The sequence below is a fragment of the Paramormyrops kingsleyae genome, chromosome 12, assembly GCF_048594095.1.
Source record: "Paramormyrops kingsleyae isolate MSU_618 chromosome 12, PKINGS_0.4, whole genome shotgun sequence".
Classification (NCBI taxonomy): domain Eukaryota; kingdom Metazoa; phylum Chordata; class Actinopteri; order Osteoglossiformes; family Mormyridae; genus Paramormyrops; species Paramormyrops kingsleyae.
In genome coordinates, this window is record NC_132808.1 from 29,200,327 (window position 1) to 29,214,069 (window position 13,743).

Below are 13,743 nucleotides of genomic sequence, written 5' to 3' on the forward strand. Positions count from 1 at the left end.
TGAGGCAGGACAGGGTGTGTCTCACTCAGAGTCGACAATTTCTCTTTTATACCTCTGGCACCGGTGTAATTAAAGATCAGTTCTAATGCTGCTGCAAATCTACGCAGCTAATGCTAAATAAGCCCTCGCCTTTCTCTGCGATAATCCACATAATCGCACGTCACTTTATACGTCTTAGAGGAATACAGAGTTACAGCCGCCTGTGAGGGTGGAGTCGATTTGGCCTTCAGCTGAGAATCAATAAAAGTTGCAGGTGAGCCCTTTCACGTCCAGCGGGAGGGGCACAGTAGCCACAGGGACTGTCAAACAACAGAAAAATCCCAAAACCTCCAATTTTAAGAGTAGAGAGGCGCACTCAGAAATGCTAAACACACTGTAAATGTGGGATGAATCGAAATTACGGTCTGGCTGCGACACAAATCACCTGGATCATAACAGAATCAAAATTACACAAAAGTTGTAACAAAACGCAGTTCCAGGGGCAGACAAGAGCTGCCACCAGAGGCTAAACCAGTAACGTGTCTGAGCAGGGAGGTGAATGACAGTTTTCTGTAAATGCAGCTCAGCAAACAGACACTGTGTGATATGTTGTTACAGTAAAAGTGCCCTCAGTATCACATCGTTAAAAGCCGCCCATTGAATGTCAATATGACCATGACAGCTTGTTTTTTTTTTTTTTTTTTTTTATTGTTTGTGTTACTCTGTCAAAGAGAAACCTTTCTTACAGACCTGTATGTGTTGCATGATAAAATTACATCTTACTTTTCAATATTGATAACATTATTATTATTACTATTATTATTGCATAGCATAATAAAAGGTATGCTTCCTGAAACGCCTTATTTGCATGTGCAGGTTAGCACAAATAACCAGTGCTTTCCAATCGCGGTCACTGGAGCATTTATTGCCTGCCTGTGTTAAGATGACCCCGCGTTCACCTCTCAGGAATGCTTTGTGGCGCGGTTTTGGTCGCGGCCGCTACCTCGCTGACGGCGAGTCGCACCGGCACGGACAACGCGGCGCATTGTGCAGGTCCAGCACCCACGCCGAGTCCCGTTCCCCGTCCCGCGGAAAACCCGCATGCCCTCACACCGGCTTCCATCTGTGAAAGTCATCTTTTTTTGGGCACACCTTACCACCCGATCCGCCTGGGAAGACACCACTCCCTGCACGCATGGAACCCGAAGGCACCGCATCCTCAGCAGACGGTGCTTTCCGGCCCCGCCCATCCACGCCCGGCTCTACCAACTTCTGATACCCGTCTGGACTTACCAGTATATCTAGGAGGGGCGCTACAGGGCCTCTGGGATGCAGCCACCCTAAGGAAGATCTTCTGCCTCCAGGGTACGGCGTGATGCTGAGAGCTGTCATCAGAGTCCCCGACGGTGTCCAGGCCAGAAGGATCCGGCACATCGCTGGGAATACGGACAGGACGGTCACCTCTCCACTAACAAAGAGAGCTACTCAGCAAAGGTGCATGTCAAACCCTACAGGGTCTACTTTATACTTGAAATATATAACACTGTACAGACGCTCCTCTACTTACGAACTTTCACATTACGAACTTTCAGACATACGAACGAAAAGGACTGTAAGTACAAATTGTGTTCCTTGGGCTCCCGTTTCCTGTCCGCAACATCAATTTTATTTTCCTGCGCGCCAATTCCGCCTAATACGACTTCTGGCCGCTACTCCCGCCGCGCAGCAGCGTAGCGTACGTACTCCCAGCATCCACGTTCTATGTACTTGCGTATACCCTTAAAATGATGTTGAATAACAACTCACAAACATTTTAAGTTATGAACAACCGTTCAGAACGCATTCGCAATCAGCCCTGTTACAAGGGGACCCTTAAAAAGCTTGCATTTGCCAAGACTGCGTACTAAAATATACATTTCCAGTGGGAAAAGTAGGGTTAGGGGAATGCGGCTCCACAGCTTAGGGCGGTTGGGTTTCTTCATTTGTCCAGGCATACATTATTATTACTTTTTAATTTATTTTGTGTATGGTTTTTTCTGAGTTTGTAACTCACTTCAAGATTATGGTTTTATTGTATTTCAGAGGCAGGCTGTTTGCCTAACCCATTAACCCATCGACAATGAACAAATCCCACCCCAAAGTAACATATACCATTCCGCCACCAGAGGTCGCTAGATATCTTTACATTTTGCTGTTAGTCAAGAGTGAATTCCCTATGCAAAAGTTCACTTACTAGCAAATTCACCTACTGATATTAATAATATTTGTTGATAATAAGATTTTATTTCCTTATGCTTCATTTACGTTTTTAGATATTTTGGGTTTACCTTGCACTATTATAACTGCTCTGATCAGTTAAATATGTACCTCCTTGTATTTATATTTCTACTAGCTATACACAAGCATCTCAGTCTGAAAACCACGCACAGCAAAGGCACAGCATTACAAAAATGGGTCACTACCTGCGCCATGGGATCTTACCAGCCATGACAGGGGCTATCGGTGCTCACAGAGTTGTGCCTCAGTCTGGGTTTGACCGACGTGACAGATTCCTGCCAGGCATCGGATCTGGGATTGTGGCGCTGAGCTGGAGGGCTGTAGGTGCTGGCCCGATGCCGAAACCCCAGCTGCTGGTAGCCTCTGGATGGGGAGCATTTCTGGGTGGGGCCATCCTTGGAAGAGTAGGGGCAGAGGGCCTGGAGACTCAGGGACCCTTCCAGTGCATTCTCCTAGGACAGACAAAAGACGAACATAAGAATATCTTATGATTTTAGGCAATTAGATCCAGCCTGTTAACATTACATCCTCATTTACCGTAATCCCTATGTAGCTAGTGGCTACCATCCCTCCAACTAAGGTTTTGGCGCCCCCTATTGGCCTGGAAAAATTAAGAGACCACTTAATATTTTTTAAGAATCTGCATTGTTAAATGCTGGTATAATTCTGGATCTGCTGGCACAAGGCTGCATTGGGTGGCGGATTGCTTCCAGGCTCAACATTTTTATGACCGCAGTGCCCAAGAAGCAGGAGACACTGGCAATAATCAGCCAGGTAGAGGGCAGAGTCAAATTTGTAATGCCAGAGATGACCATCAACTTATCTGACAGTGCCTCATAAATCGGAGAATGACCGCAAGTGACCTTCAAAAAGAATGCAAAATATTAAGTGGTGTGAAGTGCACTGCTGTTTGTAAGGGACTCCTAGAAGCAGGACTGAAATCACATAAAGCAAGGAAGGAGCCCTTCATTAATGAGAACCAGAGAAGAACCATGCTAGAGACCAACATGGAGGCTTTTACACAGAAGAATGTAGCTGTGGCTCCTTAATATTTACAGAGTTGTATTTAGCTTAATCAAGGACTTGCATTAAATATTAATCATGGACATGTCAGAAGGGTTATTTCTGCCAAACGACGCGCTAACGGCTATATGAGCACATCGCTCTCAGCGGGCGGACAGGTGGCTCTGCTGGTGCCACTAAGCTAAACTGAAGCTGGGTGGGGCTGGAGAAACCGCCAGAACCGGATGGGTTGGCATAGGTGGGGGGGTTGGTGGGGCAGCTGACTGACTCGCCCTCTCCGCTGCTGCAGACGGTGGCCCAGGAAGTGCTGCTGCCCTGCGGAGCACATGGATACACGGAGGGGAGGAGGCGCCGCCCTGCGGAGCGCACGGATACACGGAGGGGAGGAGGCGCCGCCCTGCGGATCGCACGGATACACACCGGTGAGGAGGCGCCGCCCTGCGGAGCGCACGGATACACGGAGGGGAGGAGGCGCCGCCCTGCGGATCGCACGGATACACACCGGTGAGGAGGCGCCGCCCTGCGGAGCGCACGGATACACGGAGGGGAGAAGGCGCTGCTCCTAATGCTAACATGCTACAAAAGCAACTGTCTCGGCTAAAACCAAACCAGCCAAAACCAGTTGTTCCCAAAACTCTCACTGAACATGTGGAACTACTCCATATATTGTTCTCTTCCTCAGGCTAGTTAAATTAATAGACTAAACTGCAAGCACATAATTAGCTGCAGCAGGAAGGGGCTGGGCTGAGTTAGTGGGTGTATCCTTTCGGAGAAACTTGCTGTATAAGTTCCCATTAAAAAGGCTGCATCCCTAAGAGGTTTACCCACCTTCCACAGGATCTCCAGAGGTTCACTTAGGGGCCGTTTCTGCCGCTCGCCCTGCTCCTCGCTGCTCCTCCCGCGAGCCTTCACAGCGCCTCCCATGGCCTCTGCAAACTGGACACGAGTTGTGACATTGACTTTGGCGTCTTCGTATGCCAGCTGTCTGAGATCTGAGCGCATACTTTAACGGGGAACCTCGAGAGCATCGAACAGAAGCCGGAAGCCAGTTAGATATAGCCGTGTTTGATGCCACCACACCAGTGAAACTGCAGAGTGCATCCATTGACGGAAAGAAGACAATCTAAATAAGGAATAATGAGAATACACTACTTTTTTTCTCTGAGAAACTTAGCCTTTATTATGCAGTGAGGATACCTGAAAATCCTTGCCGCTATTAATGATTCATGTATTAATGCTGAAAGCCCAGTGCAGTTACATAACGCAGCGCTCAAGCCTCACGGACACGGCCCTCCAGCATTTCGGCCCACACCTGTGTGAGAACGCCGTTGGGGTTGTTCTGGTGGGCTTTCTGTCGCTCTTCATAAAAACGGCGCAGGCTGGATAGCAGAACTTCAGTCTCCTCCTGCGCTGTTTTGGGTTTTGACCTCTGCAGACATACAAGGACGCACATACATACCCAGAAACAGAGAAATTAACGGTAATGCGCAGAACTCACACCTGAATCTAAATATGCACAACTGAACTCAGCCTTTGAGTAGCGAGAGAAAATGCAACTTCTTAGAGGTTAACGTTAACCGCCACTAGAGGTCGCTGTTGCTCATAAAAACTATTCGTTCACATGCTGTATGGTTTCATAAAGATGTAAAACCAACCACATTTTAACAATATACTGGATATCTAACCCTTTGTTGTTTAAAGACTACTGATCCCATTAAAACTGTTATGTAATAATGCCAATTTGATATAAATACATCAAATAATAATGATTAAAGTAGGCCTAAATCGAAAAAAAAGATAACTGCTGACTTCTTGATGTTATAACCAAAATTTTAAATGTAATCTTAATTAAGTGCAGACATGTTAAACAGAGTTAAAGAGGGTTTCATGCTGACACTGCAGTCACTGCAGTACATCAATTTCCGAGCCATGGAACTAGCAATAACACAGGTTTATAATCTAGTGAGTGAGGCACGGATTTTTACACCACCGTTACTGTCATCTTACAGAACATCTCGGTATGCGAGAGGTGACAACAACAGCAGGATGGGGATGAAGGTCACATGACAGTGGCTTTTAAAGGTCACATGACAGTGGTTTTTAGGTCACGACAGTGGTTTTTAGGTCTCATGACAGTGATGATGGACCTACCAGGGCACTCTCTAGAATGGATGCCTGATGATTGCTGTCCAGGGTAGCTATGTGCTTCTGAAGTTCTAGCTTGGCGCTCGTCGGTTGGAGACCTAGACGCAGAGGAGTGTGGTGGCTGGAGTCAGAATGGTGCTCTTTCAGATTCCATGTTGGTCTCTATCGGCTCTCACAAGCAAGGTTACTGCGTGGCCTCAGTAAGCTGGAAGATGTGGGTCCATCCTCACGCAACGCGTCATCGAAGAACAAGAGAGAGCTGCTAGTGCAGCTTAGTATCTGACTCGCTATTAATTAGCGAAGGGCCAAATATGCTAAATAATGTGTATATGATTGGAGTTATGTGTGATATCTTAAGGAATAAAATAATTATTGGGATACCTATTTTGAAAAATGTAAGAGCTATTTTGTATTATGATTGAAAGGTGCTTTTCAAAAAAACCATGGAAAGTACTGCATTTAGTAATCTGACCTTGTATCCTCTCACAGAGCTGGTGCATTTGCTGCATAGGGCAGCATGAAAGGCTTTGGGTCCTCGGACTTGGAGGCGAGGCGGCTACAGAAAATGCCTGTCTCAAAGTGAGCATGATCTCATCCACCTACACAAGGCATGAGGATGAGAAATTAGAGTAAGACAATTTAGTAAACAAGTGAGAAAAAAAATACTATATATGCATTAATTATAACACATTAATTTGGTGTGGTGGGGGTTAGACAGACGGGCACCCAGGGCCAGCCCTCATTCTCACCAGGGGGCCTGCATGACACTGAAAGATGTAGCAGACCCGCTGCCAGGTGGCGCTCTCCTGGGGCTCCCTGCAGACAAACCCAAAGTGATCCAGGTGTCTGATTCCCTGGGGGGGGGGGGGCGAGTACAGATCCAGGTCAGTCACCACAGGGCTCTTCCCGCACCTGTGCCAGCTTCCCTGTTACTCAGAGGAAGGACTGAAGCAGCAGGTCGCATGGTCCAGGGCTTCCTAACCAGAACCACCGAACTGTGGACTGTATGTTTTCCTCGCTTTAAAAACTGGACCCCCCTCTGGCGAGGGGGTCATTTCCCGTTACCTGCATGCTGCCGTCTGATCCTCCAGTTATTTCTTAAATATATTTATGTCTAATTCCATCTTAATTGAAACAAGAAGTATATGGTTCTGGATAGAATCATGTAATGAAAATCACAGCTTTCATTAAAAACCATTTGTCTCTTTCCATATTCTATGAAATACATTACAGTCCATATTAAATCAGACCTTGGGAAGATGTCCCTTCCATGGTTGCTATCTCTGTGGCCTCTGCCTGCACTTCCACAGCGTCTCCCGATCTGCTCTAAACTGCTATAAACCTGCTACATTCTTCACAAAATTCTGTTATCAGAGCTTTATATCTGTCCACTGTTTTCATTTCCTTAATAAAGAGCGACAGCTTGTTTTTAATACCTCTTTTTAAGAATACATCCTGTATTATGTGCTTAGCATGTGATTTTTTTTTTTATGAAGCTGTGTTTTCCTATTTATACTACAAGGACAAATGAGGCACCTGCATTGTCTGCTGGGTTTAAAGGGGAAGTTCAATTTTTCATATCAGCAAAACAGTCCCCGCTAAAGGAAAACAAGTTGTGTTTTTTTGTCAGTACAGGAACTCCTGGTTGTCATCATGGTTTAAATATGGTTTAGGTTAGACATCCCTGGACACTGTCCTAAGGTACAACAGTTGATACCCTGTAGGGATATCATTTGCCCTGTTCTTTAACCAGCATCTTACTGCTTCACCAACATTCACAAGCCATTTGAAAGCGAGAAAACTCTACTTTCATAGATGCAATACTCCAGTAGTATATACAGTAGTATATATTTTTATGTTGCACTTTGACAAAATTGAATGATGCTTTGCTGCGGAACTGAACTGAAATTTACCGGTCTGCAAGCAGAAGGACATTTCACTGAACTGAAATGGACCAGTTTGAGAGCAGAAGGACATTTCACTGAATTTTAGTGGACAGACATGGGAAGAGAATGACATTTCACTAAACTGCAAATGGACAGACCTGAGAGCAGAAGGACATTTCACTGAAGTTCCTTTCAATGGCCACTTTCTTGGTGTCAGGATTCATGATATAAATCTGAGATTGGCCAATCTGCGAAAAAGAGAAAAAAACACATTCATACTTCCTAATGCCAGATTCACGCACTTCACTTACGTAAGTGCACATTCATGGTCAGAAAAACACAAAAACTGTGTCATGTCACATTTTTGATTCAAATAGAGCTTGACTTTTAAAACAGCGACGGAACGCACTTTGATTCTTAAAAACATGACCAAGAACAGGCACTGACTTCATCCTGCATAGTTATTTACCCAGACTGGCAACAGTCAAGTTAAGTCAAGTCAAGTCAAGTCAAATGGCCTTTATTGTCATACCATCCATATTCAGGTATACAGTGGTACAAAATAATGTTCCCACAGGACTACATTGCAACATACAGGCAGCAAAGAGGGCTTTCAGTGAACTTAAAGTACAAAGCTCAGGATGGTGTGAAATGGGGCTGCACACAGGGGTCTCTATAGATAATGCAATGTGTATGTAAGTAACAGAGCAGCATAAAAGTGTGGCATAGATACAGAATATACCAAACAATAAATAGATAAATAATAATACATCAGGGTAAGATAATTACACAGGAGGAGGTTAGGACCTCCAAACTTGGCCTGAGAGAGCTGCATCCACCACGTTCACGTAGCCAGTGTGGTTTCCTGTTCATGTGCAGCAAAACTATGACAGAATGTTAGTTTATACAAACCTGATTTCTGTAACTTTTGAGGCTCCGTATTTTAATAGACATAATATCTCACGAGCAGATCCCTGGCGGATATGATTCAGGCCTGGAGTTTCTCCCCCACCCTTGTGGGCTGAAGCGGCTTCTTTTCATTCATTTGCAACCCTAAATGATTAAATTGGATTTAGGCTTTAATTCCCCATCTATCTGGATTTTCCAGAACCATTTAGCCTGGGTGAACACTGCTGTGTGTTAACACCATGAAGATGAGCTTTTTAATCGAATGAACAGAGGAATAAATGAAGACAGCTCTAGGGCCTGAATGAAGACAGCTCGGGGACCTGAATGAAGACAGCTCTAGGGCCTGAATGAAGACAGCCTGGGGGCCTGAATGAAGACAGCTCAGGGACCTGAATGAAGACAGCTCTAGGGCCTGAATGAAGACAGCCTGGGGGCCTGAATGAAGACAGCTCGGGGACCTGAATGAAGACAGTATGGGGGCCTGAATGAAGACAGCACAGGGACCTGAATGAAGACAGCTCGGGGACCTGAATGAAGAAAGCATGGGGGCCTGAATGAAGACAGCTTGGGGACCTGAATGAAGACAACTCGGGGGCCTGAATGAAGACAGCATGGGGACCTGAATGAAGACAGCATGGGGACCTGAATGAAGACAGCATGGGGACCTGAATGAAGACAGCTCGGGGGCCTGAATGAAGACAACTCGGGGGCCTGAATGAAGACAGCATGGGGACCTGAATGAAGACAGCATGGGGACCTGAATGAAGACAGCTCGGGGGCCTGAATGAAGACAGCATGGGGACCTGAATGAAGACAGCATGGGGACCTGAATGAAGACAGCTCGGGGGCCTGAATGAAGACAGCATGGGGACCTGAATGAAGACAGCTCTGGGGGCCTGAATGAAGACAGCATGGGGACCTGAATGAAGACAGCTCTGGGGCCTGAATGAAGACAGCTCTGGGGCCTGAATGAAGACAGCTCTGGGGCCTGAATGAAGACAGCTCTGGGGCCTGAATGAAGACAACTCGGGGGCCTGAATGAAGACAGCTCTGGGGCCTGAATGAAGACAGCATGGGGACCTGAATGAAGACAGCTCTGGGGCCTGAATGAAGACAGCTCTGGGGCCTGAATGAAGACAGCATGGGGACCCGAATGAAGACAGCATGGGGACCCGAATGAAGACAGCATGGGAACCCGAATGAAGACAGCATGGGAACCCGAATGAAGACAGCATGGGGGCCCGAATGAAGAGAGCATGGGGGCCCGAATGAAGACAGCATGGGGGCCAGAATGAAGACAGCATGGGGACCTGAATGAAGGCAGCTCTAGGGCCTGAATGAAGACAGCATGGGGGCCCGAATGAAGACAGCATGGGGACCTGAATGAAGGCAGCTCTAGGGCCTGAATGAAGACAGCATGGGGACCTGAATGAAGGCAACTCTAGGGCCTGAATGAAGACAGCATGGGGACATGAATGAAGACAGCATGGGGGCCTGAATGAAGGCAGCTCTAGGGCCTGAATGAAGATAGCCTGGGGGACTAATCTGTGTAAGTGCAGAGATAGCATGGATGTAAAAGCAAAAAGGCATCTTGATGAACAAATCAGCTCCTTGCTTATATGGGCTAAAGAGGAAGGAAATTCAGGTAGAATATGCTTCCATTGTGGCAGTTGGTCTTGCATGATGTATATTAAGGAGGAAGGCATGGGAAGTGTAAGGTGTAAGCATTGCTATTGGCGAATAACAGTGAAAAGAGTGTGAAAGTGAGCAATAAAGGAAACAGCAAACTGGGAAAACAGGAGATTCTGCACCATGAGCAGCGTAGGAACCCGAGTGTTTGTTCAGCAGTGAACAAATACACCATCTCACATTTATGCTTCGCCACGCTCTCGGTCCTCCCCCAGGAGAAACACAGAGGAGTAAATCAGCTCAGGCACAAGACCGGATACTTATCTAAACATCCTTGAGGATGCCTATGTTTTCCTGGGGGGAGTCATTCCTTCACGTCTATCGGAAGTGGTTATATACACACACACCTCCTAATGCACATTAACAATAACGCAAAGTGAAATTAAGCTTTAGTTGCCATTTGTAAAACTGTGAGGACAGGTACATTAAGATTTCGTGGCTTTCACAAATCCCATCATACTCTCCTTTGTAAAACACACACAGACGAGAGTGAAGCTTGAGGTCTGAGTATAGGGTCAGCCCCCTTTGTCCAGGCCCCCTAGAGCATTTTTCAGGGGGCTAAGGGCCTTGCTCAAGGTCCCAATGAAGATACAGCTATTCTGCTAAGCATGGGATTCGAACCAGAGACCTTCCAATCAGAGGCCCAAAGGCCTAACCCACAGATCCACATACAGGGAAAGTGTTCCTGCTGCTGGGACTCAAACCCACCATGCCTAGCTTAGCAGGCCAGTGACTCCTGGTTCCAAACACATGGACACAGCTGTTACCTGGCTAGCAATGCCTGCTATTTCCCAGTGTATGTGGCCACAGAACCTGCACTGAGGATTTCTGGGAAAGCAGAGACCGACCCCTGCCAGAATCTGAGACTTTTAAGATCTGGAATCCAACAGGAATGTTGGTGGGGCCAATTAATGTGAGCCGTTAAAATGTAGAGTCCCAGTTTACCTCACAGGGAAGATAAACAAATTCGAGCCATTCAAAGCAGGCATTATACGATGGAACCAGGTTTTATCCAGATATTACTCAGCCCCAGATTGTGTGTCTGAACTGGCAGGGACTGTGCACGTCCCAGGAAGCAGCGGATAGCTGCTGCGAGCTTCAGGTTGTCACATCCCCGATGGCTCTGCCTCCAGTTAACAGAGCTAATTGCATAACCCCACACAGAACTGCTGGGCGTTCATTGGACGAAAGTCGTCGCCACTGGCAACCAACATTACATACCTCGCCCTCTATTCATTTACCACAGAGCCAATCGCATCACCCCACACATGACTGCTGGGTGTTCATTGGACCAGAGCCCTTCCCAATGACAACCAGCATTAGAAACCTGTCCCTTTATTCATTTAAATTCTCTGGATGTTTGAATTTACGAGGGGAAGTGTAGCTTAGATGTTATTACTCGTTTTTGTGTGTGAGGATGCCGACCTACCATGAGTAGCACTGGGCGGTTTTCCACGGTGAGGGTGGGTTGGCTCAACCCAGACCTGCTGGTGTCACCCTGATGGTGCTGTGCTGTTTCCTGTCCTCTGGGTGGGCTGGACAGACGAGATCCTGTAGTCCCGGCCTCCCTCACCCAAGCCGCTTTCTCCGGTGCCGCCCTGGAGGTTGGCTGGAAGAGGAGCCGGATCTGGGTGGCCATTTTGGCCAAGTCCACGGCGTGGTCACTCGTCCTGGGTAAGGGCTTGGCCCTTAAGTCCGGCCCATCGTCCAGTGCTAGCCAATCGACACACTCATCGATGAGAGATGGAGGGGTGTTATTGTTCTCTACGCTGACACGCCCCCGGAATCGGACTTCAAACTTCTTGGCAGGTGCCCCTCTGACACGGGCCTCGGCTTCCGGGACATTCTTTCCCACCTGCTTCAGTGTACTGATGACCTCGGGGACCTACAAGGATCGGAGATGAAATGGGCAGCATGACAATCACAATCCTACACCAATCAGACCTGTTAGGCGATTGTGGGGAACCTGACCAAACACTGCAGCTTATTACCGAGCCTGAGAGCAGCACCGTCACTGCAGGCTTGGCCGTTTGATGCCACCCTGCCCTCAGTCTCTGGAGTTTGCAGATTCTCCACCCTGTTGTGCTCTTTGCTCCTGCAGCCTAAAGACGTGCTGTCACGTGCATGAAACATCCCTAAATTGGCGATTATGCATGAATGTCTACCCATGCCCTGTGATGGACTGGCATTCTGTCCTGGGTGTCCCCTGTCTCGAGCCCTGTGATGGACTGGGATCCTGTCCTCGGTGTCCCCTGTCTCGTGCCCTGTGATGGACTGGCATTCTGTCCTGGGTGTCCCCTGTCTCGTGCCCTGTGATGGACTGGCATTCTGTCCTGGGTGTCCCCTGTCTCATGCCCTGTGATGGACTGGCATTCTGTCCTGGGTGTCCCCTGTCTCGTGCCCTGTGATGGACTGGCATTCTGTCCTGGGTGTCCCCTGTCTCGTGCCCTGTGATGGGCTGGCATTCTGTCCTGGGTGTCCCCTGTCTCGTGCCCTATGTTGCCAACTAGAGGCTCCAGCCCAGTCCCCATGCCCTGACCATTGTATTTGATAAGTATATGGAAGATGGACATTACTGAACCTCATCGTATTTGGGGGAGGGGAGGTCTGGTGATAGACAGACCACGTTATGCTTCTTTCTTTTAAAAGCTTAGTTGTGACAAAAATGCCTCACCTAGCTTTTTTCCTAGTCATGATTCAGATTACACGCGTAAACGGTTTTGCAGCAGGCTTGTGCAAACAGTAGCAGGATAATTATTGTCAGAAAATGCACATGAGACCTCCGAGAGAGAGATGAAACTCAGATTCTTACCCGGAAAACACCTTACGAAAGGGTTGGAATTTGCGTTCGTATTTAGTGACGCACTGTGCCGGACGTGCTAGGGATGCAGGAGACGTCCGCGTCAGCATGTTCTTGGCAGCAGGGATATCTAAAGTTTTATTTACACACATGGATAGCTGCCGTTAGAATCTCTGGCTATAATATCTATTTTTATCTAAATGAAGCAAGGCATATGAGGACAGTCTGAGAGGAGGAGCAGAGAAGAGAAGGGAAAAAGAGAGGGAATACCAGGAAGTATGACTGAAAGTAAGCCGCCCGTCCGCTGCTGGCATCTGAGGTCTTGTCTGGTCTTGTCAGAGATGTCTGAATCGGAGTAGCCGCGAGTTTTTCCAAATGTGGGTGAAAACACCACGGCAAAGAAAACAACCCAGGCATTTAGTGCCAAAGAACAGTCCAAAAAAACACAAAATTATTAAGCAATAAGATCGCAACTGTGCAATCAGGGTAAGGGTGGAACGGTGCATTTCAGTGCCTGACGCTAAAACTAATGAATGCGGGTAGCTTTCATTACATTGCAAGCTAATTCAATTCAGCTCGATGCAATTATTTTTATGAAGCTCTCCACATAGATAGTTCTGGCACAGATAGTTCGTTTGTTCACACTTTGCACATGTGTACAAGGCGAGGCAAGTTTGTTTATTCGGCACATTTTCTAACACAGCGGTCATTCAAAGTGGTTTAAATAAAATAAGATCAAATAATAGCGATCATTAAGTGGAAGATTAAAAGACAATTTTAAGACAATTAAAAAATGTGTAATAAAAAGCTGTAAGTAAAAGGCTGTAAAAAATAAACGTTAAAGTATCGACATTGATTAGCACTTTGGAATAGGAATGTTTTCAGCCTGGTACACAAACATGCGGACTGGCCATCGGGAAGTTCTGGAAATTTCCTGGTGGGCTGGGCTAATGAGTGGTGGTGGCCTGAAAAATATACCAAGGGCCCCCACCCCAGTTGGCGGCAAAATATCAAACAGAAAAGGCCAGCCGGCAG

The 13,743-nt window shown here is 47.1% G+C and overlaps 1 protein-coding gene across 2 annotated transcripts in view; it reads right to left on the bottom strand.

The window, feature by feature from the left end:
• The window catches only part of LOC111833259 (TBC1 domain family member 1-like), a 30,129-nt gene that overhangs the window by 12,369 nt on the left and 4,017 nt on the right, over nucleotides 1-13,743 (bottom strand). The window contains exons 2-10 of one of the 2 annotated variants that reach the window (XM_023791345.2): nucleotides 11,338-11,793; nucleotides 7,469-7,558; nucleotides 6,174-6,278; nucleotides 5,897-6,023; nucleotides 5,431-5,522; nucleotides 4,592-4,708; nucleotides 4,108-4,215; nucleotides 2,461-2,708; nucleotides 1,273-1,415 (exon numbers count right to left, since the gene is read on the bottom strand). In XM_023791345.2, coding sequence (XP_023647113.1) covers nucleotides 1,273-1,415; nucleotides 2,461-2,708; nucleotides 4,108-4,215; nucleotides 4,592-4,708; nucleotides 5,431-5,522; nucleotides 5,897-6,023; nucleotides 6,174-6,278; nucleotides 7,469-7,558; nucleotides 11,338-11,793 — 1,486 coding nt within the window. Of the gene's footprint in view, nucleotides 1-1,272; nucleotides 1,416-2,460; nucleotides 2,709-4,107; nucleotides 4,216-4,591; nucleotides 4,709-5,430; nucleotides 5,523-5,896; nucleotides 6,024-6,173; nucleotides 6,280-7,384; nucleotides 7,403-7,468; nucleotides 7,559-11,337; nucleotides 11,794-13,743 lie in introns of those variants that run through there. The other variant, XM_072697913.1, reaches the window with a different exon arrangement.